At 46.3% G+C, this 23,064-nt stretch overlaps 1 protein-coding gene across 3 annotated transcripts; it reads left to right on the plus strand.

Annotated features, from left to right (window-relative positions):
- The first annotated feature begins 1,308 nt into the window (after positions 1-1,308).
- On the plus strand, positions 1,309-22,654 carry LOC139919855 (ras-GEF domain-containing family member 1C-like). Of its 3 annotated transcripts, XM_071909715.2 has the most exons (15): positions 1,309-1,663; positions 11,912-11,987; positions 13,323-13,538; positions 13,763-13,885; positions 14,360-14,497; positions 15,900-16,121; positions 17,412-17,486; positions 18,236-18,337; positions 19,201-19,303; positions 19,402-19,481; positions 19,568-19,663; positions 19,783-19,878; positions 19,981-20,104; positions 20,225-20,297; positions 20,389-22,654. In XM_071909715.2, the coding sequence occupies exons 3-15, from the start codon at positions 13,329-13,331 to the stop codon at positions 20,411-20,413; spliced, it is 1,467 nt and encodes a 488-aa protein (XP_071765816.1). In that variant the 5' UTR covers positions 1,309-1,663; positions 11,912-11,987; positions 13,323-13,328; the 3' UTR covers positions 20,414-22,654. The 3 variants fall into 3 exon arrangements, with proteins under 3 accessions (XP_071765816.1, XP_071765815.1, XP_071765817.1); XM_071909714.2 differs by lacking the exon at positions 11,912-11,987; XM_071909716.2 differs by lacking the exon at positions 11,912-11,987 and having other exon boundaries at positions 18,239-18,337.
- Positions 22,655-23,064: the final 410 nt, after the last annotated feature.

Genomic DNA, 23,064 nt, shown 5'->3' on the forward strand with positions numbered 1-23,064 from the left:
CAGAAGAAGAGATTTCAGTAATAAATTGGCTTTCCATTTTGCCTCTTATGAGCTGTTACATTGGCCTTGAAATCAATATCGGTTTGCTTGGATTCAAAGCCCCGTTGCTGGATGCCACTGTCTGCATTTTTCACAAGCTGACTGGGTGACATGCACCACAATTCAGCTGTTATGAAATGATTCCTGCCAAGTCAGCAAAGATGCACGAGGTATTCAATGCACGCACATTGAGCAATTTGCTTCTTATTAAAATAGAACTCACGACTTGTTTGATTGTGATTTACTGTCCATATTAGAATTGATTACTCTGGTAAAATAATGACACAATCCACAGTCCTGTTAACTGAGAGAGAATGCCTGAAGCTGCAGAGCTTTGCTGCTGCTGCTGTGAGAGGAGGGGACTGGAGGAGCGTGTGTGTGTGTGTGTGTGGGGGGAGGGAGAGAGAGAGAGAGAGAGAGAGAGAGAGAGAGAGAGAGAGAGAGAGAGTCTCAGACCTCTGGATACCAGTTTGTCAGTTGCATCAAGCCATACAGAGATAGCCAGAATAATACCGGAATTTTGCCAATTTTGCCTTCAAAATAAAAGCGCACCATTTTTCTTTTTTTTCTTTCAATAGTCTTCCTAGTTGTCTGGTAATAGTTTTGTGTTTGAGTCTTTGTTTGCGTATTTTTTGACAGTCCTACATGTTTCTGTTGGCCTACTTAACTGTACACTTTAGTTCAGGGCTACAGAATGTTAGGCTAGGCTAATCGTAGGTGAGCATCCAAAGTATGAAGATAGAGCTTTTAGTAATCCAAAATTGGTGTTGGTTTTTATTCTATGGTCTGTATATCTGAAAATCGTCATCATTAATGAAGCCCTTCAACGGTGCAAAAACACTTTAGCTGTCTGGCTCACTTTCTGTGTAAACAAAACAAATTATGCTCAAGGTCTCAGAAAGAGAGATCTTCTGCCATATTTTTTGTCTGTTTTACCAATCCCATAAACAAACCATAGCCTGGCTGGTTTAGACGTGTGTCATTGAAATGAATCCAACCTTAGAGCTACTATATCTGTCTATTTGGATAATGCTAGTCGCCTTATTGCTTATTGCTAAAGCGTCAGCATGCGCACCGGACAGAGTAAGATTATTGCTCAATCCTCTGGTCACATATTGGTCTAGTAGTCCTACAAAGAAAGTTCGTTCTTCAGGGAGGGTTTTATTTTGAAAGTTGTAAGCGGAAGTCGTATTACTCTGCGGGCTTGACGCTGGTGTGTGAGTAGTTTGCGCTCCTCTCCTCTCTCTCGCCACTTGCTCCGAGGACGTGTGGATGCGCTGTGCGGTTCGCCGTGTCTCCGTGGCGCAGGACGGTCGCCACGCCTTCAGGGACGCACTTTTTATCGGCGTCAGGTCGCATCCTGCTCTCCGCCAGGTCCGCTGTTCAGGGCTGGGAAAACCTGCCCAGAGCCAGGACATTTCCATTCACTATCAACAGACATTTCCCCCGCTTACTCCAATCCCGTCTCTGGGATCTGCCTTTACTACTGCCGGTGCCAGTTTAATAGGCTGTGTGTGAATCAGTGATTAATTCGGGAGTATCTGGATCGATTCGGAAGTATTTTATTATTGAATTGACATCGGATACAACCCGGAGGAAAGATGGGGATCAGAGTGTAGTGCTGGTAAGTAACAGCAAGGTTACCTACTACTATCATATTAGCATATTGAGATTGCGCTCACGCCCACAGATTCTGTGTGTGTGTGTGTGTGTGTGTGTGTGTGTGTGTGTGTGTGTGTGTGTGTGCGTGTGTGTGTGTGTGTGTGTGTGTGTGTGCGTGAGTGCGTGTGTGTGTGTGAGAGAGAGAGTGCGAGCGAGAGAGAGAGAGAGAGGATGATGTGCGCGCGCTGTCATTCTGCGTGATAACCAGTCGCGCATGTATACTTTTACTATTTACTATTCCAAGAGCATTGTGTCGTCATGGTTAAAACTTTACCAACACGGATGGTGGCATCACCCCCTTATCTTATCGTAGTGGAGATAGCGTATTAAAGCCAGTTGCATCACTTTACTACGATGGGAGCATCAGAAAACAGTCCGTGGCGTGAGTCAGCGGTGTGTTGGAGCGGAGGAAAGGGCGTGTGAGGGGATTTCTGCTTGTTTTAGGGATGGGATCACTGCGTCTTTTGGCTCTTTCACATTTTACACCTTGCACACCACGACCATAGATATGAAGAGATACAGCCTATATAGGGAGGTGGCGTGTGTGTGTGTGTGTGTGTGTGTGTGTGTGTGTGTGTGTGTGTGTGTGTGTGTGTGAGACATTGTAACATTAATAGGTGGACAGCACGATTGAAAACATCGACAGTAGGGCGCTGAAAACTCGGAAGAATACCAAATGTTATACCGGTGATTAGGTTCTGGTTAACAGGCTATATGGTGACAGGCCATACAGAGCTTATCTCTTCTTGTGTAATTATTAAACGTGGGAGTAGAGGCTCGTTGTAAACTCGCTGTTGGTTTCCTTAAACACTCCCTGGCATCTCTCTCTCTCTCTCTCTCTCTCTCTCTCCCCCTGTGTATATGTAAATGTGAGTGTCATTTTTTATTGTTTACGAGAAGTAGGTCACAATCAATGGGTGTGGCATTGGTGATATTGTTTTCTACTACTCAGAATGCAAAAAAAAAAAACACTACATATAACCTTTGAATAGTTTTTTTCAGTGGTCTGCTGAAAGATACAGTCGTTATTCTCGTCCATAAAAGCACCCAAGGGATGGAAAGCAGCCATTCACCCGTGGGTGACGATGCAGCTCGCACAGATTTACCAATACAAACCCAAAGGATTTGTTATCTGCCTTCTGTAGCTTACTGCAAGGTGCGTGGAAGTAAGACAGGTTCTCTCAGAAACCAGTTAGGTGGGGAGTCATTCTAGACTGGGTTGTTTATATTACCAGTGAAGGTATTGCTGCTCCCAGTGTGTTCCCAGATCTCACCCATCCCACACCACCCACCTCCCCCAGGAACACAGCGTGGTAGTGGGGTGTCGGGTTTCCGTCCCTCCGCTCTCAGCATGGAGCTTCAGGAGGTTCAGGAGCTTCTCTCATCTCCTCCTTTAAAACACCCTCCCTCTTTCTTTAAGATGCCACCCTGGGAAGTGTGTATGTACTCGCTCTCACCTTGCCCGGCAGTGAGTGCGTCTGTGTGCCCAGGCAGAAATGAGCGGTTACTTTTGAGAAATGGCGACAGCGCTGTAGATCATTTCCTCGATTCCCTCCAGCCTCGCATGTCACCCGCTCCGCATAAACATTGATTTTTTTTCTCCGTGCCCCGTAGCACCATTAGCACCCTCTGACTTCTCTCTCACCGAGGATCGAGGCACTTCACAGTCCTTTGTGGGGTTTGCTTATTCAGTTGAGCCTTAGATTCATGCCGATTCCATAAAGCCTCGCTACCCTTGGCTATAGAACAGCGTTGAATTGAAACGACAAGTTGCTCCAACAGTACAGTAGATAAGGGTTGTATAGGCATGAGTCACCAGAGCAGAGGTCTGTCAGAAGTCGGTGGTAACAAGTCTGCAGGTACAGACTCAGGCTGCTGCACATGTTCCCTCCAATTCAGGCCAAGTCTGTGGAGAATAACAGGTGTGCTGTTAATGAGGGCATCGTTTAGTTTGATGTGAGATGGAGAGAGGCTAGTTCCCAGAAAGTGTGAGGTCAGGGTGTGTGTGAGAGAGAGAGAGAGAGCAGGGTATGTCTGGGGCGGGTCGACAGAGAGGTAAACACAGTGACTGTTAGTCTGGTAGCAATGACAGCTTTATCACCACTACAAGGTTTATAGCTGTGTGTGTATTGGGGGAGGGGATTGTGTGTGTGTGTGTGTGTGTGTGTGTGTGTGTGTGTGCGTGCCTCTTTGACTGAGACACTGGAGGAATCATAGATCACACGCTGCTCTACTCCAGCGACGTGACAGCGCTCCACTACCGCCTTGCGACCCGGCAGTCAGAACGTGAAGCCGCTGCAATTCTGCGTGACTCTCGCTCGACGAATTCCAGCATCAGCCACGATCCTTCAACAAACCCAAAACATACCTGTGCTTCATGTGCGATATGCTCGGAATAGCACCTGTCCTCGACGATTTGCCATTGAATGCATCAGAGAGGAATGTCTGTTGCTCCTTTCTTCCTAAAGCCAACATACAGTATTTTCCTTTTTTTTTAAGCAATATTTTTTATTCCGTATTCCATTGAAATCCCACAACCAATGTATAACCAAATAGCAACAGAGGAATCACTTTAATTCCACCCCAAGCCCCCCTCTACCTACGATATACAGACTCACAGAAAAAAAAGGAAAGGGAAAAATATAATTAGACAAATAGAAAACACAGAATAAAAATAAAAAAATGAGAAAGGGAAAACACTGTGCCTTGTGTACTACATCTAATTCTTCCTGTTATACGAGTAAATTCCCAAAGTCACCAATGCCATTCTCAGCAACGCCACAACACACACACACACACACACACACACACATACGCATAAACAGCTCCTCAGCCTGGCGGGGCGTGCAATTGTAAAAAGGACAGAACACGGTGACGGCCTGCGTGCCTGACAGGACCTGCCGATGTTCTGTGGCTGCACCTCAGCTTTGCCACCGGCGCACGGGGATGATGGGAGTGATCCCGCTGTCAGGCCAAAGCAGACAGGGTTCACATGTGGAATCACTCTTGTCACAGCCTGCTGCTCTGTCACGAGAGAGAGACACCGAGAGAGAGAGAGAGAGAGAGATGAAGAGGGGGCAGAAGGGATTGTGATCTAATAAAAGAGAGAAGAGGGGGTGTCACAGCGGGGACTCAACAGGCATCTAATTACCTCCCAACAGGAGCTTTGACTCCATGGCAACGCTCAGCCCGCTCCAGCATCGGGCTTAGCTGGCTCCGCATGGCCTGCATGCTATCATATGTGCAGATATTGATGATCTGTCTGTATGGATTGGCCGGGGTCAAAAAAACGATGAAATATGAGTATATCCCATTGGACCGTTCGATAAACCACTGGAATATGCAAATAGATTACTCAGTCTTATATCAGGACCCCGCTCTTATGAAATGGTCCTTATCACGTCATCGGCTTGCTTTTCTATGTTTGTGCTAATTTCCCATCCTTTCGGTTTATCAGACAGTAGAGCTTTTGCACACCTGAGTCCAAGGTGACAGGTGCGGAGGAGAAGACTGTAGGTCGACAAAGAAAGAAAGAAAGAAAAAGCTCCTGCATAATACTGAACTTTGCTATTAGGACGTCCTTAGTAGGAACATTTTGGTTCTGAGACCTTCATCAATAGGTCTCAATACCGAAATGTTCCTAACAAGTGTGGTACAGCTTTCTTGTTGCTTGGGTGGAGGGGTGTGGGAGGATTGGGTGAACAAAGAGAAACCGGTACTACTGTCCGATTCCGGGGTGCGGAAAGCTGAATTCTCCTACAGCGGCGTAAGAGTATGGGAGTTTTCAGGCATCATCATGAGAAGCGGGAGAAGCAGGAATGCCAATGTAGAAGGGATGGCATGTTCAGTTCTTTTGATTTGAAATCTCTATACCTCCATATTGCATCTGTAGATGGTAGCCAACCTGAGGCAACGAGCCGTGGATGAGTGACGCATGCTTTCTGACCTCTGCCTTTCTCTGATCATATCATAACACATGAGGCGTGAGATGTGAACAGACCAGGCCGTGTAATCCCCCAACACTCGCTAATTAGTCAGCGTAGACATCATACATCAGCAGTGACACACGGCGTGGTCTGTGCCCATGGTGGTGGGAATGGGCAGATAGATGTACTGTATCAGGACAGGAGACAGCCATGATGAGATTAATAATGTCTGGTTATTAGATTTGCATCTGTTACCGTCTCTCTCATTAGTTCGCGTTATATGGCAGCTATTGCGCAGGGTCGATTGAGAACGACGCAACGCTGAGAGGGTGTTTTGATGAATAGTCTAATTTTAAAAAGTGCTTGTGAGAACTATTGAAGTAGTTACACACAGGCATTGTCTCATTCAGCCTTTCTTCCTGGATGCTTTCAATCACTCAGTTTTTACTCGCCATCCTCTTCCATCCACTTTGTGAGCAGATAATTCTTCATAAGTGGCACTTCAGGCAAAATTATGCCTGTTTAGGACTGAGACAAAATCACTCTTGTTCGACTCTCATCAAAGGAGCATTGCATCATGAGGTGGTTATAAATCGGAATGTTATGAATAATGCATGACTGTGTTTTTTTTTTAAAGCAATATGACCGTGTTGAATGACAGATTTAGGGCACTCAAGGCTCAGACATGTGCTGCGTGCCCACTAAGAGCCAATCTGTGCTCAGCTCCAATTATCTCTAAGTAACATGATAGATTGCCCGGTCCCATCAGCACACACATGTCAGAGACCTCCAATTCAGTCTAGTGCTCCATTTCCCTCCTCTCCAAACTGGGGAAACAGATTCGGGCATGTGTTTCTCACACGTGTGAAGTGGTTTGAAAGTGGAGTCGGTGGGTAATGGTGCTCCACCTTTAGAGTTGGTCTCAAAAGCACAGATTTTCTCTCACGGTGATTGTTTTGTGTAATGCTGATCTTGATTCCATCTAAATGTAAATTTTGGAAGGGTGACAGCATGACTTTAGGGATTAAAAGTGTGCTGCCTCTCTCATGTAACATAAATAGTCCTTGCTCTCTCTCTCTCTCTCTCTCTCTCTCTCTCTCTCTCTCTCTCTCTCTCTCTCTCTCTCTCTCTCTCTCACTCTCTCTCTCTCATTGTTCAAGTGTTCAAGATGCCAGACAGCATCGAAGCACAGCCACACCTGGAGAATAGAAATGGACAGATGCTTGTATTTTCAGTGAAAGAATGACTTCACTGGGACACACTCCGACACACTTAGTTCTCTCACACGCCCATATACATGAATGCATGCACATACATACACACACACACACACACACACACACACACACACACAAAGAAACACATGCATGCACATACTGTCCAAACTGTATGTGTACTCAGGAATGAGGATGGCTGGCTGCTGCTTACACTCATACGCAGGGTGTGTTCATGGAGGAGAATTCCTAAAGAGCTTTACATTGGGATGGATGGAGCTGATGTGGGTGTGGAACAGGTGCCAGGATGTTGCGCTGACCCTGCTCAGATACCATAGGGGAATTTCAATAAAGGGATTTAGGGAGCGTGTCCCTGTTGAGCCGTGAGTGTGATGCTCCACCTCTGTCATACCACAGAGACAAGCTGGGGAATGGGTGGGGAGCTGGAATGCCTTCATGGTAACTCAATACTGTGTTTGGCTGCTGTGTGGGTGCAAGTGTGCATGCATGTGTTTTTTCAAGACACAATGAACTCATTTGTTTTCAGTTCTACTCCACCCCACCCCACACACACACACACACACACACTCCATTAACCGACAATAGTCCGCTGGTTTGATGTTGTTAGAAAGCGTGCGCTGTGACATATGTGAGGTATTTTTCACTCTCTGTGTCAGCGGTGCCAGCTTGGCAGAAGCCAGGTTGGCTCTGCCCCCATACCTCGGGCATCACTCTGGACGCCAATAGACTTTTGGGGTCCTGTAGGGACTGGGGAGGATGGAGGGGGCAGAAGGCCAAAAAGCCCTCCCATGCCAGCAGCTCCCACTGGGAGAGCAGGCTGCTGTAGGGCCATCTGTATAGGCATCCTGACTGGGCACATTGGGAAATAGCGCGTGGAGAGGGAGGTGGTGGAGGAGGGAGGAATGGAGGGACGAGAGGGAAGAGAGAGGCTGGATGACAAAGAGGTGTTTACTTTCTTCTATTTCACTGTCATCATAAAGGTACTCGGTTATCTCAAAGGCACGAGAAACTCAAGTACAACAACAACAACAGAGTTACCGCTTTCAAAGAACACCGTGGATAATATAGGCCAGAGCAGCAATACACTAAGGCGGGCAAAAACAGTGTCAGGACCAAAAATAAACGGTTTTTTTTGGAGCGCTATCTTAAAATAGAGAAAGTGTTGAAATTATAATGTGTTAATGGAGTGAACGAGTGGATCTTAAATTAGAAAAGAGGTGTTAGAGTATGTAAATTGCTTGGTGAGGAGGGAGCAGGGGGGACTGTGAAGGAGGCAGAGGAGTGCGGTGAGTCTCAACACTCAGACAGCCCAGACTGTCTGCACAGCGCCCTGGGGAGGAATATCACCTCCTCCTCACCCTCCTCCTCACCCCTGCTCTTTCCTCATTCCCGCTCATCGCATCCCTCAGCGAGCAAGTAAGGGGATGCAAGTGACTTTTTTTTTTTTTTTTACCTCAACCTTTTTTACCTTCTTCCTTGGAACTGTGATCTCTCTGAAACCAACCACGCCACTGCAGAGGCGGCACAAAACAAAACGTTGCTGCAATACCCATGCCGGATATATTAGGTTTCACTCTTGCACTGTAATGTTTCTCAGTATCAATATGTCATATCCTTTCTGTATAGAGATGGCAGCCATAAACTCTATGAGTCAGACCATTAGTATCATAGAGCTCAGCCCTTAGAGGAGTGAAGGGTCCAGTACTTCTATGCTACAATAGATGGAAAGTGGGTCTGGGATGTAGACCCCTTGTCCTCATATTACCTTGCATTTGGGTGATGATGAATTGACATGGACAGCAGTGTAAATTAATCAGAATAAGCTGCGACAGCCTTGATGGATCTTTTTAAAAAATCTGCCTCTTGAAAGCTGTTTTAAATGTCCCTAACTAAGGACAAAGCCTATTTCTAGCCTTGAAACTGGGCCAAGCAGCAGAGCATTATTAAACCGGTGACCCCAGAGTGGCCTTGGATGCAAACAAAGCCGCTGCTGTACTCCCTCTGCCCCCCCTCTAAGGAACCTCGACTCTTCACCTTCGACCTTTGGCTCTTTAATGATAGAGGTCAGACGGTGGTTCGATTTGCTCTGAATGACCCTCTTCAGTCTGAATACAGAGCTGCCTCCAGTGCCGATCGCCCTGACCCATTAACCCCCTCAACTCCTGAATGGCAGAACGGATAGTCAGCAGCTGTGTCACCGAGTCCTCCTCGACACACACACGCACACACACACACACACTCCCTCTGCCTCACCGTCGGCCTGGACAGGTAAGTGTGAGTAACACTGTATATGTGGGGGAACAGGTTTCACAGAGAGCAAGAGAGAGCTTAATGGAAAACAGGCAGAGAAAAAGGGAAGTCGGGAAGCCGCTTGACAGCTTCAAGCTGCTCAGTCGTGTCAAGAATGCCTTTGTTTCATCAACGCAGTGGCTGTGCACCTCCAGTTTACAGCACACACACACACACACATACACATACACACACATAGGCCGTCCAGGGTGCTGATAAAGATTGTGTGACTCTCCAGACAGTGGCATTCTGTTAATCCTGATAGAACAAAGCAGGCGGATCCCCTGATGGCAACGATAACAGCCTGACAGAGGCAAAAGACCAAACACACACACACACACACACACACACACACACACACATACAAACGCTGCGTGGGCCCTGAACAATGACACTCCCCCAGCTGTCTAGACAGTGCAGGGCTGCCGTTGGCTGGCTGCTGGAGATCTCAGGGGGGATTAGAGCACACACCGCTACACTCACCTGTTGTTAGCTGCTTGTCTCTCTACGTGTTTTTTCACGTGACAGTGATGTGATGTGACAGGCTCGGAGGGAGCTGGGTGTATCATGCGGTATGGAAGTAAGTTATACAGAGAGTATAGTTGGTCTCTGTGAGGTTTTGTTCTCATTATGGCCAAAAATGATATTAGAACTATGGTTGTAAGTAATAATCAATGACATTTTCTTTTAAATAACTTTCCATTTTGTGATTGATGTAACACAATAGTGATTCGGCCTATACCCACTTGATACTCAAAGTCAGGTAGGTGTTTCCAGGGAAAATCCTCAGGAGGTGATGCGTTTTACGTTTCTGGTAGCAGCAACAACGGCTTGTTTGGAATGAGAAGAACTGGAATGCCGCAAAACTGATGACACTGTTTGTCTGCAAAGTGATCTCTGGGAAGTGCAGTGCAAAAACAGCACAGCAATGAACAACAAAGAACAAAAACAGGATCTTGTGGACTGCCACTTTAACCTAAATTTAACACTTGAAGTTGCATGATAAACCGCCTCAACTGCCCTCTTCTCTGCGAAACCCTTGTGCTCTAAAACTCTCCCGCTGGCACACCTGACTCTAAAATCCATTTCACAACAGTTTTACAGTGAAAGCAAGGCCTCAGTGTGTCATACACAGACGCTGATGACTGGTCCGGCGTAAGATGTGCATGCGTGTAGGGGAGTTACCTGACTGACCTCTGCTCAGAGGCTGCAGACTGTGAGACACTGGCTGACAGAGACGCAGCGCTGTGATGAAATGATGAATCAGAGCCAGAGAAATGCTGGAGGGAGGGGAGGAGAGATGAGGAGGAAGCAGTGGGGAGAAATAAGGAGAGTGAAGATGATGACGAGCGATAGAGACGTTCATTGATAGTGTGGGCACGTACCACACACACATAAACTGTCTCTCTCACTCACTCTCACTCATCATGCATACAAACACACAGTAGCAGAGGTGTGTGTGTGTGTGTTTGTATACATGTGGTGACTCATAGATCCTGTAGATTTACTCACACAGACTCCTACAGCTGAGCAGGCTTTGTCTGTTTTCCTGTCAGGCCTATCACAGAAAAAATGCTTACCACAGCGCTTTCCTACTGTATCTGTGTTGGTATAGAGGGTCGGTCAGATCTGTCTATCTCTCTATCTGGCAGACTAGTCAGTGGCTGCCCATTGTAATCCAATCTAGAGGAGGTCACTGCAAGGACACGCTGGGTTGCCCTTTTGGAATCAAATCCACACAGTGGCACTCACTTTGATGGGAGGAAAAGAGCTTAAAAGTTGCATTAGGGAAATTTTAGACTGGTATTTGGGACCGATAATGGTAGTAATATGTTTCAATCCCTGGCAAGCCTGTTAAATAGACCATTTAAAAGCGGAATTAAGATCTATCTAGATGGAAGATCTTCTATCTTGCATTTAGATATCTTGTGAGAGTCACACAGAGATGTGTTATTTGTCTGTGCGCTGGAGCGTGTGTAAGACTGTCTGTTTTCCCTGATAAATAAATGCTTTCCTGTCGGACGGGAGTTATGGCAGATTGCTGCGAGAGGAGGACGTAGTCTAGTCTGGTCAAGCTTCGGTAAGTAGACCGTGACGGTTCCATCAGCGTGCCTGGGTGTCGTCTGCTCGGTGAAACACCTCCTCTCTCCTCTCGGCGCAGGTTATTTATGTCAGTGTGTCACAGTGCTGTGCTGGGGAGGGGGGGCGTGATCCTCGCTGTGAGGACCGGCCAAAAGATGTCGGCCCGCTTTAAGCACCTCGTATATTATGAGAGAGATGTGGCTGTGGGGCGGCTGTGGTGTGAGTGTGAAGGAAGGCTTGTACAGCTCTCACAGAAAGACAGGCAGCAACACCACTAGTGCGACTACCCATCCCCCCCCCAGCCTTTTGTTTTTATGTGTCTGTGTGTGTCCGTGTGTGTACAAGTGCGTGAATAAGTGCTCATGTGTAACACGACTGAGGGAGAACAAAGGAAAGCTGAGCCCTTCACACAGGAAACTCTAGACATGCACTGCGGTCCCGCACGCCAGTGTGCTTGACCTTTCACCCCTTTGGGACCAGTGACACCGGTTTACCAGGGAGGCTGTCGGGTGGGGGGGAAGGGGGGCCGGAAGGTCACCGCAGGACAAAAGCATCCCATTGAAACCATACCGTTCCCATGTTTCTTCCACTGGCCTGGGACGATAGCTGATATTGCCATACGTTTCTGAGATCAGATAGCAAGTAATGGCTCATTTGTGTTTTTTTTCCTTGATGCAGATGAGTTACCCTTGAAGAGGAAAGCAGTTTTATTATCTGTGAACTGTCACTGCCCTCAAGAGCCGTATCATCGCTGGTAGGTTACGGTCCATTTGTGACAATTAACATCTCACTTTTAAGTCAGTTGGAGTAGAGCTCTGATGGAGTGAGAGTGGGTGAAGCTCTCTCTTCTGCTCTGATGTTTCTGTTACTACCACTGTGTGTGTGTGTGTCTGTGTGTGTGTGTGTGTGTGTGTGTGTGTGTGTGTGTGTGTGTGTGTGGACTCACTCTGCCCTGGCCCTGGCTGTTGTCTTAGCTAGAAAGCAGGAAGAATAGGCAATGTTTACATCTGAAATAACTTCCTGTGTGTTGCTCAAGGTCTCGTGTTTGTTTGCTGCCTTTCTCGTGACTGCTGCAGGAAACACAACGGCTTAAGGCCGCCGAACTCGCCTGCAGGCACCCAGAGACTGCGGTGATCTCTGGTGACGATGAGCGCTTCTGGCAGACTTACTTAGGGGGTTGGTCAGTGGGAGCAGGAGCACAGCGGAGGAGCCTTTGTTTATGTCACGGTTTTGCCTAACCGATAAAAGAACCCAAAACCTAAGGCACAATATTGTATTTCTTTCAAATTGCCATGTGGGAAATTCCAGTTTTGATACGTACTGATAGAAGAAAGGGTTATGACTCATTATTTACATGTAGATGGACAGACCAGCGATGATGAGTGATGATGATAATTGCACCCTGAGGATCACAACACTCTCTGTCTCAGTAGTATCTCTACTCCAGTGTAAGTGCTTCCTTCCGCTACAGCTGCCGCGTTGGTCCGTTGAGGGAAGGGAGCGTGTTGAATTTTTAAAACGTGTAACCGAACGCATTCTTAGAGAGGGAGACGTCCGGGGCGAGAGGAGGGGAGGACACGCGATAGCTTTCGGGCAGCAACAGTTTCCACGGCGACAGAGTGACCCACATTTTGCCTCTCTGTCTTGTCGTCGTGGGAGACGGGGGCAGCTGTTGGAGGGGGGGGGGGTGTTCCGTATCCCCCGACGACGGCAGCGGGTCGTTGTCAGTGGGATGGAATGAGCGTGTTGTAGTCTGGAAGGAGAGGGAATAGGAGACGATACACTGGGAGGACAAACAGAGGAGTGAGAAGAGAAGGGGAAGACTGTGCTAGAGAATACAGGCTGATACAGGCCTAGCAGATTACAGTGAGAGTATGAGGGATAGAAAGATGCTTGACTTACATGGCTACGGATAAAAATGGATTAGGTGCGTCAGAGACACACCTACAATACACTTCCTCTAACCAAATCAAGTGTAATCTAACCTACCTGACTTTCCACTGCATATAATCGCAACCCTATTGCTGTTCCTTATTCTATCCATATCCTAACACAGTATCTCTTCTCTCTCTCTCTCTGTGTTTTCCAGCCAGGAATGCCCCAGACTGCGTGCCCAGGCACCATGTTCACCACTCCCAGTGGCTTCAGCCCCCACCTGGCCTGCGCTGAGCCTGGGGAGGAGGAGGAGGCCCCCCAGGAGGGCCCGGGGCCCGGGGCTTGCCTGGCCGACGGGCCCCCCATCACCTCCGCCTCCCTGGACACCCTGATCCAGAACCTGGTGCCCACTGCCGATTACTACCCCGAGGTAAATGGCGGCAACAGAAAAGTCACACCGCCTATTCATCATGAACTCCCTCAGAGAGCCCAGTTCATTTTTATAGCGGTCGTGCCAGTGCAGCCAATTAGGTTATTTGTCCTGTGTCTCAATTTTAAGTGCTACTCTGCTTGCCTTTGATTGCAGAATGCTGTTGTGTTTTCATTGACAAAGTGAAAGCGCAGTAGCAAATGACTCCCTCTCTCCGTTGACAGAAAGCCTATGTGTTTACCTTCTTGCTGAGTGCTCGTCTGTTCATCCCTCCTCCGGAGCTGCTGGCCAGGGTGTGTGAGCTGTGCATCAAACAGCAGCAGCTGGATCAGAGCCCACTCGACACGGTCAGCGCTGCACCACACACAAATACATACACGCTCCTGCATGCACATGCACAAACGAATGAGCCGCAAATCTTTCTAGCGATGGCATTGGCTTGCTAGAATGTAAACAGTTTAAAAATGTCATTACAAAGTGAAAATAATATAATTTGGATGGAGAGCTTGTGGAATTGTGATGGGTAGGCTGTCTCATTTGTGATTACTAAAGCAGAATAAAATGTAGCTAATATCACGATTCATTTTTCTGCCCCATGATATGTATTGTCATGTTTTTGTATTGCGATATATTGTATATCATCCCATCCCTAGACATGAATGATACAGTCCTGGCACAATAAAAGCACACGGACATTCACACACATTTGCGTACGTAGGCAAACCCCTCATTCTTGCTGATGCTACATGGCTTACTTTCTGACACTGATCAAGTCATTTGCTACAGACAGAGCTAAACCCCTGTCACGTCTTCTACCACAGGCTAAAGTGCGCAAGTTTGGCCCCAAGATCCTGCAGCTGCTGACGGAGTGGACCGAGACGTTCCCCTCTGACTTCAGGGAGGAGAAGATGGTGGGACACCTCAAAGACATCATCCACAGGATAGCCCCATGCGACGAGGTACGCCCGACAACTGCTGCCATATTATAGCATTAACAGCCAGTCATCATCACCGACTCAGCGGGTGTAGCAATCTGTGAGAAGGTATGCAGATGTGATCATCATCTTCTACAGGAGAGCAATTTGTGATGAGCGATAGGGCGCGTGAGATTTATCCACGGTGTAGTTGTTTTCATTACAGCCTTTGTACGCTGTAGCTGCAGTAAAGAATGCTCTGATGGGGTGAGGAAATTCAATTACCGTCACTCCCACTGTGACGAGGTGGGAGGACGAGTCAGAGTGTCAGTGTAGGGTGAGCAGCCACAGCGCCATGTTACACAACCTCGCAGTACAAAAGAGAGAGAGAGAGAGAGAGAGTTTTAGGCCAGAGAAAGAGAGGGAGGAAGGGAGGGACGTTAGAGGAGTGGCTCTATCTGCAGCCTCAAGGGAAAAGAGCGAGGGAGAGAGATGGATGGAGAATAAAGGGGGGATGGGATACGGGGGCACAGAGAGCGGAAGGAGGAGAGGAGGGGGTGATGGAGTAGATGGAGAGTGGAGGATGAGGAAAAATGGAGGGAGGCAAAGGGAGGAGAGGAGGAGGGGAAGGGCAGGTGGTGATGAATGTGCTGCTATTTACAGCTGGCTGTGTGCCTGTGCGTGTGTGTGTGTGTGTGTGTGTGTGTGTGCATGTGCATGTGTGTTTGTGTGTGCATGCACGGGGGAGCTGTGGCTCTGGGTCATTTGTGAGAGAGACTGACCTGCTGGCCCCTGTGACCAGTCATCTGGAGGAGGGGACACAGACACACATACTGTATTCCTGGACATAGTGCATACTACTGTTGTGTGGAAACCTTTAAACCCCTAGTTTTGGTGATTTTCATGTTTTCACTTCAACTGAAGGGCTACAGGCTCCTCTATGGGTTGAGAAAAAAGTTCCCTGACTTCTTGGGCTTATAAAACCCTTTCAAAATCCATTTCATAATGTCAAAAATGCATTGTCGTCAATCTAAAAACAAACAGCCATATGGTGATTCACAGCAACTGATGTTAGCTGGACAAAAGAGACTAAATACAATGGGATGTAAAGAAAAATGGTCAGGAAGAGATGGTAGAGGACTGTAATGAGAAGCAGGAGGATAATGGTGAGGATGACAACGAGAATTATATTGATCTTGATAATGAAAGTGATCGCTATGCGTGGATATTATTAATTATACCTATCAGGAAGATGCCAATGTCTTTATTGATATTGATTTTGAAGATGGTTGTCATGCTCTGTCGTCAACAATTATGCCTACGATGATGATGAAAACAGCAACAATAAACCGTGCTCAAATTGCTTTTGGCTCCTCTCCTCTCCTCTCCTCTCCTCTCCTCTCCTCTCCTCTCCTCTCCTCTCCTCTCCTCTCCACCCCCCCTCCAGGCGTACTGGAAGACCCTGAACCAGGTGCTGCAGAAGCTGAGCCAGAAGCTGGCCCTGATGAGCCAGGGGGAAGAGAGCATCGTCAAGGTCTCCCTCAACGCCTCGTCCATCTCCGACAAGCTGGTGGCCTTCAAGACCAAGCCGCCCCCCATCCAGAAGGACATGCTCTCCATCTGCAACGACCCGTACACACTGGCACAGCAGCTCACCCACGTGGAGCTGGTGAGGAAGGGAGGAGAGGAGGGGGGAGGAGGAGGGGGGAGGAGGCGTTGGTTAGACAGAGGTCAGGGTGAGAGTTGATAACAAGCACGGAGGGGGACGAGAGGAAAGGGAGATGGGAATGGGATGGGGGGGGGGGGGGGGGGTGAGCTGGTGATGGAGGAGAAGAAGGATGGCGAGGGGAGGGTGGAGACAGAGTCCAAGTCAAGGACATAAACATCAAGTAAAAGACATCAAAGGGTTGAGATGGGGAAGGGATGGAGAGAGTGGAAAGAGATCTGAGAGTGGTGGAGAATAGATGACTGAAAGAACAAAGGAAAGAGGGAAGGGAGGTATTATGGTATTGAAATTGGCAGAGACTCTTAACAGGCGTGATCTTGTAGCATTCTGCAGATCTCTGTTGCATTAACTTGATTATTACCAGCCAGCTATCCAAGCACTAACTGGTCTTGGCTCACTGTATTAGAGAAGAACAAAGGCTTAACTAGAGTGCCTTAAAACACAATGAAATATACATGAACGAAGAATCCCTCTATCCCTCACATTGCATGCATGGTGCCTTCAGTCTATTCATGTGTGTCTTGATGTGGGCACGTGTATCTGGGGGTGGTTTTGCGTGTGTGTGTGTGTGTGTGTGTGTGTGAGCCACCGCAGGCCTGAGTAAGCTTGTACCCTTGACTGAGCGGTGACATCACCCCAGAAGTCAGCGATGCGCCTGGGGCTTCAAACAAAGGGGATAAAACCACTCTGGATATATGTGACCTGACAGCTTCACACTCTGGCACACACACGCGCGCACACACAGCGTGTGCACACACACACACACACACACACACACAGTAGAGAGAGAGAGAAAGAGACAGAGAGACAAGTACAGTACACACATGCAGGAATGTAGTATTTCTAAAGTGGGTTTCAGCAACATGCTGGGGCAGATATGAAAGAATGAGATGCAATTGCGTTTCTATCAGTGTGTGTGTGTGTGTTTGTGTGTTTGCATGCCAGCTCTCTTTAGTTTCAGATTTTATCATATGAAGAGATGGGTCTAATGAGTCACTTTTATTTTTACATCTATGTGACTTTTAATAGAAGTGAATATAGTGTCATGTGTCAGTTTGAGGAAATCCGATTCCATTGAGTCATGTCAATGAGTCATTACTTCCCTTATTGATTGCCTTTCCATTACTGAAATGAAAGCAATATTAACGTGACAACCCTCCATCTGTGTATGTGTGTGGTCTGTGTGTGATATGTGTGTGTGTGTGTGTGTGTGTGTGTGTGTGTGTTTTCCAGGAACATTTGAGTCACATCGGGCCGGAGGAGTTTGTCCAAGCCTTTGTTCAGAAAGACCCACTGGATGGAACTCAGGTAAACTATGATTGAGTGTCACATTAAAAAGCAATTATTTCTAAATCACTATTTTAATCTGTTTCAGTTTGTGTGACCGTATCTCATGATTAAATATACGGTATTTCCGATAGTAATGCATCTAAAAACAGGGTTAATTCCAAAGGTAATAGAAATACTGTCCGTGTAATTGGAACAGATCTGAGATCTGAGTACAGATTGTGGGGAAAACCCACAGTCTGTATTCAGATCTAACCACAGCAACATTTTCTCATTTTGTGTGTCTCATGTGTTGATGGGGGCTGTGTGGCCGTGTCTAATCAGAGGGTTAGCTTCTTCAGGGCCAGGCTAAGGTCAGCAGGCTATAAGGTCACAAACAGCACCGCATTATAATGACAAGCTCTAGCAAGCTCAAAGAAGTGCTTCATCTGTCTGTACCTCTCTGTGTTGTAACGATTTTATGGCTTTCACTCTCTCTTTCTCCCTCTGTCGCTCGTTTACTATCTGTTTCTCTTTCTGTGTCTCTCGCTTCTCTCCACTCCTTCTCTCCTTCCCCTGTGTTTTTCTCTCGCTCTCCATTGATTGTTATTTCCGTCCGCAGCTAACTGTCCTTGTCATTTACACTCACACAGGGGGTCTGCCTGTAGATAGGAAGCTAATTAGGATCAGAGGAATTCCCTATGGTAGCACTTCCTATACTCATGCAGTGTGTGCGTGTGTGTGTGTGTGTGTGTGTGTGTGTGTGTGTGTGTGTGCACGTGTATCATTAGCAGCCGTGCTTCAGTGACCAGAAGAAGAAGACCTCCAACCTGGAAGCCTATGTCAGGTGGTTCAACAGACTGTGCTACCTGGTAGCTACTGAGATCTGCATGGTGAGTTTCAAGTGCTGGTACAGCTGCACCTCATTTATTCTAATCTACAATTTCAGAAACAAGCAGCATTCAGAATTGACTTAGGTTATTATGCCAAAAATTAGCTGATGCGAAAATACAAGTGTACAAAACATTAGGAACACTCACCCTCTGCACAAAATAGACCAACCATGGATGAAAAGCACTTAAACCATTAAGTAGACGATGAAGATGAGAGGGAGGAGACAAGTTCAAGAGGGATTTTTGAGGCTTGAAAATTTTGAGGCATGGATTATGCAGAAAGGAGTGCCACTGAACGTTAGAAAGCTGTTCCTAATGTCTTCAACACAGACTGTATATTCTATTTGTTGCGCCTGATCGCTGGAGATTTCTCATTGAAACGTACAACTGAAAACATTTAAATGGCAGTTAGATTTTACATTTGCATATTTTTCTATTTAAATAAGATCTGGTATGGAATTTTAATGCTTGCAATAATTATAGGTAATTTGAATACTTTTCATATTTTAATAAGGTTTCATTCTTAACTCCACTCACAAGGGGTTTAAAAATAAACACACCAGTGAGAGGGGGGATAGATTAAGGCAATTTGTTGATATGGATGACAGTGAAGTTGGCAGTGTATAGTTGTCGCAGTGTGTTATTGCCCCCTAATGGCTATTTTGTGTTACTGCACTCCGGGCCAATGTGAAGAATAGAGCAAGATGTGCGTGTGGCAATTTTAATTAAGCCAGGCTGTATTACATAGGCCTGCACAAAGAAAAAATAAGCTGAAATTGGTAACAAAACACATGGCAAAAAAAAGGTAAAATTGAGAACAGTACAAGTACAAAATAATTCAGTTTGTGAATTTGTCTGTCCAGCCGGCGAAGAAGAAGCAGAGAGCCCAGGTGATAGAGTTCTTCATCGACGTGGCCAGGGAGTGCTTCAACATTGGAAACTTCAACTCCCTCATGGCCATCATCTGTGAGTCTTTTATTTCACAATACCTGAGTGCATTACCACTATGACAAAGCTCCTGCACGACCTTGTATCAACAGTTGCAATCCTTTTTCTTCCTGCAGCTGGTATGAACATGAGTCCTGTGTCACGGCTGAAGAAGACCTGGGGCAAAGCCAAGACCGCCAAGTTCTTCATTCTCGAGGTAAACACCAAACCACCCGCTGATTGAGCAATACAGGGCGGATAATAGCTTGGAAGTTGATTATGTGTTGCCGTTTGCTCTGACAGCATCAGATGGATCCTACCGGAAACTTTTACAACTACAGAACCGCCCTCCGGGGGGCGGCCCATCGCTCTCGGACTGCCAACAGCAACAGGGAGAGGGTAGGGCTGCAGCGCTGCATCTGTTATTAACCTGGAAGGATGTTGGCGTCCATTCAGTTATTTCTCTTTATCTTCACGTCAACGTTCCCCCTCTCTTTCTGCCCGTTTTCCCTCCTCAGATTGTGATTCCCTTCTTCAGTCTGCTGATCAAAGATATTTACTTCCTAAATGAAGGATGTGCCAATCGGCTGCCCAACGGCCACGTCAACTTCGAGGTGAGGCTTATTTCCCCCTGACCCTGCCTTCGCCTCTGTCAGGACCTCGCTTAATCATCCTAAAAAAGAAATACTCAATGTATATTTAATATTGTTTCGCAGAAATTTGTGGAGCTGGCGCGGCAGGTTGGGGAGTTCATGACGTGGAAACAGGTGGAGTGTCCCTTTGAGCAGGATAGAGCCATCCTACACTACCTCCACACTGCTCCCATCTTCAGTGAGGATGGTGAGAACCTACCGTGCTGTTTTCACTCCTTCATCATATGCTGATAGAATTATTTTCAGAGTTGCTAACCTCTCTTCTTTACTCCTTTTCCCCTCCGTTCCTCTCCTCATCCTTCCGCAGGACTCTACCTCGCGTCCTACGAGAGCGAGAGTCCAGAGAACCAGGTGGAGAAGGACAGATGGAAAGCACTCAGGTAGGAATGAGAGGCGATGTCCGGCGTCCAATCGACACACTTTTCCTTTGTGAATCTTTCCCGCCTGACGTCTCCGTTGTCCCGTCCTCAGGTCCAACGTTCTGGGGAAGACATGAGGCGCTGGCGGCAGCTTGACCCTCACACCAGCGAGGGAGCACGTGTTCTCATTGCACTAAAATGAACTGTGAAGGAACCTAGCTGGTACTTAGGTGTTTTTCTATGAAGAAGAAGAAGAAGAAGACAGGAAAAAAAGCAAAACGGTGAACAGGATTCATCCAGAACACAGTGTAAAAAAAACAACAAAAGAAAAGAAAAAGAAACGCATCAAAAGATCTGAGTCGACAAAAAGTGAAGCTATAGAAAGTGGAGCAAAAATGCCTTTGCAGTATATTAACTTACTAATGATTGGGTACAGTATGGTGGAGAGGGATACAGCTGTCCCCCACCTTGGTGTTTGTTTACTCTGTGGGGAAATGTTTACTACCATAGAGAGTGAAGTTACAGGGAAAACCACTTTTTAAAATGAAATTCCTACTGTTACTATTGTTGTTTTTGTATTTGCTCCTCGACACTTTCTCTCTCTCTCTCTCTCTCTCTTCCCCTCTCTGGTCCAAAGCCTTGTCTAATTTTTGTTTTCCCTTAATTGTACTGTACTGTAATATGACTTACAATGATGTGAAGGGCGCTGGCTAGCCCAAATCAGCTGCCGAATTCTATAGGTCCACTGAAGGAAATGGCTACTGAGTATGTGGGAAGACCAGTCCATCTCACTTTTATTTATCTCATGTGTCTGTGTGTGTGTGTGTGTGTGTGTCATCCAGATGAGGCATTTGTTCTGTTTGTTACTCATTCTTGTCTGTTCAGATTGTCAATGGCTGTTGAAGCCAGGGTATGGCTCATCACTTTATGTGTTTTTATTTATTTTATTTTTTTTTGGGAGAGTGGGGAGGGGGGATATGAACTGAAATGTGTTTACTCCTTAAATGTATTGTGCCATTCAAACAAGAAACCTATAGCGAAACAGTCACATTGGGAGCCGGGCCAGGTGTAGATTGTGTACAGATGACATTTACCCCGCATCTTTCTGCTCTTCAGGAAGTTTTCTCTGACTGACGTTCAGTTGTCTGATATATTTATGGAGATTTCTGTGCTGACAGATGTATAGTTTTTATTCTACCTTTCCTTTACTGGATATGAAGTCGAACGGCATGCGACAAGGGGCGTTTTAAAGGGGCATTATAAGTCTCCACCTTGGAAAAGACTGAAGTATTGTGACGACTACTCCGGGAACACAGTCTGTAGTGACGATGATCACTAAGCCAATATGTCTTTGAGCGAATACATGAATAACCATCCGTTTCATTCGGTGGAAGGACAAGCTTGAGGAACTGGAGACCTTTGTCTTTCGTTTTACTAGAGAGGGAAACGTGTGCCATATGATTCACTGGTTGTTATGACAATTCAGGTTCCTCTGACTTGAAATGTGTTGTAGTTTATTGTTTCGTGGGATCGTCATTGAACTTTGTTTTTTGGCAGTTTTGTTGTGATTCAGGGGCTATCCTTAAGGGTCGGGGTGGGAACGGAGGGTTACGGGGAAGGGAGTGGGAATTGTGTAATTATAAGCTTTTAAGAAACAGTCTGATTCAATTTGCTCTAATTGATCGATGTCAGTGTTTTCTCCCAAGAAGCACCTTTCCCTCTTGATAACAAACTGGTTTTGTTAATTCTCCCGCCTCCATTCTATTATTGATAAACTTGCTTTCTCTGTAACACATTCCCCAGATGATAAGTTAAGGCTATAGAGACCCAGAGATGTGATGTCAAACCTGCAATTCAAGGTGATGAGATGTTTTAATAAAAATTGCCCATGTTGAACACGCGTGTTTTCAATGACAGCAGCCTACAGGACTTATATTCTGCTCCTTTTTTAAACATTGGTTCTTGGTGTCCTTGCACTGCTAAATCCCAGCTTTGAATATTTGCTTACAGACACACCCATCACTGTGTGCAGTCCAAGGGTTGGAGGGCAATCAGCGTTATTGTCTAGGATAAATTTCTATGAAACATTCCTGTTTAACTCTGTGAAGCAATCCAAGACAGGCTGCATTTTAGGCCTATATTACATGCCCAGCAAACAGACTTCTGGCTCCATCATCATTGCAAAATTCCTGACTGATTCCTAAAAACCCTAAGTAAACCATGCTTAGGTGACTGGCCTGCCGTTGATTTTGTTTTACATCAGGCTTATTTAGTTTGATTCTCAATTCTCTCTCCTTTTTCAGCCAATGCATAAGGTTTGTCCCTCTGTACAAAAACTGCATTGACCACAAATTCACACAGTCAGGAACTTTGAAATGATGTGCATTCTTCTACAAACAGTTCATAACATGAAGTTACATGATTAATTACATGATTTCATCTGCAGTCCAATCGCGTGTGGAGAAATGCTGAGTCACCATACAAAAATAACCGAATGAAGAGACTTAATTACAAACTGACCTTAGACAACAGATATGATTAAGATAGTGATCAATTCAGTTAAAAACACCAATATTTTGGTCTCCTGTGTGGAAGAATGAGTTTCAAAACATTGCTCTTCCTATGTCTGAAACGCAGTCAAAACATGAGATGACAGGAGAAGTTCTAGTAATCGATTCTGCTGGGATTTTCAATCTTCACGCTCAATACCTCTGTTTCTCTAAATGCCGAGGGAATCCTAAAAGGTCAAGTTTAGTTTTTATTAGACTAGTCTTGTAAAAAGTAGGTT

Source organism: Centroberyx gerrardi, chromosome 16, assembly GCF_048128805.1.
Source record: "Centroberyx gerrardi isolate f3 chromosome 16, fCenGer3.hap1.cur.20231027, whole genome shotgun sequence".
Lineage (NCBI taxonomy): Eukaryota > Metazoa > Chordata > Actinopteri > Beryciformes > Berycidae > Centroberyx > Centroberyx gerrardi.

Excerpts from the sequence above, each read along its gene's own strand:
- LOC139919855 (XM_071909715.2), top strand. The coding sequence starts at position 13,329 with ATGCCCCAGACTGCGTGCCCAGGCACCATGTTCACCACTCCCAGTGGC. Across the intron at positions 19,879-19,980 it reads ACGGCCACGTCAACTTCGAG|AAATTTGTGGAGCTGGCGCG; the intron begins GTGAGGCTTATT and ends ATTGTTTCGCAG. Across the intron at positions 20,105-20,224 it reads TCCCATCTTCAGTGAGGATG|GACTCTACCTCGCGTCCTAC; the intron begins GTGAGAACCTAC and ends ATCCTTCCGCAG.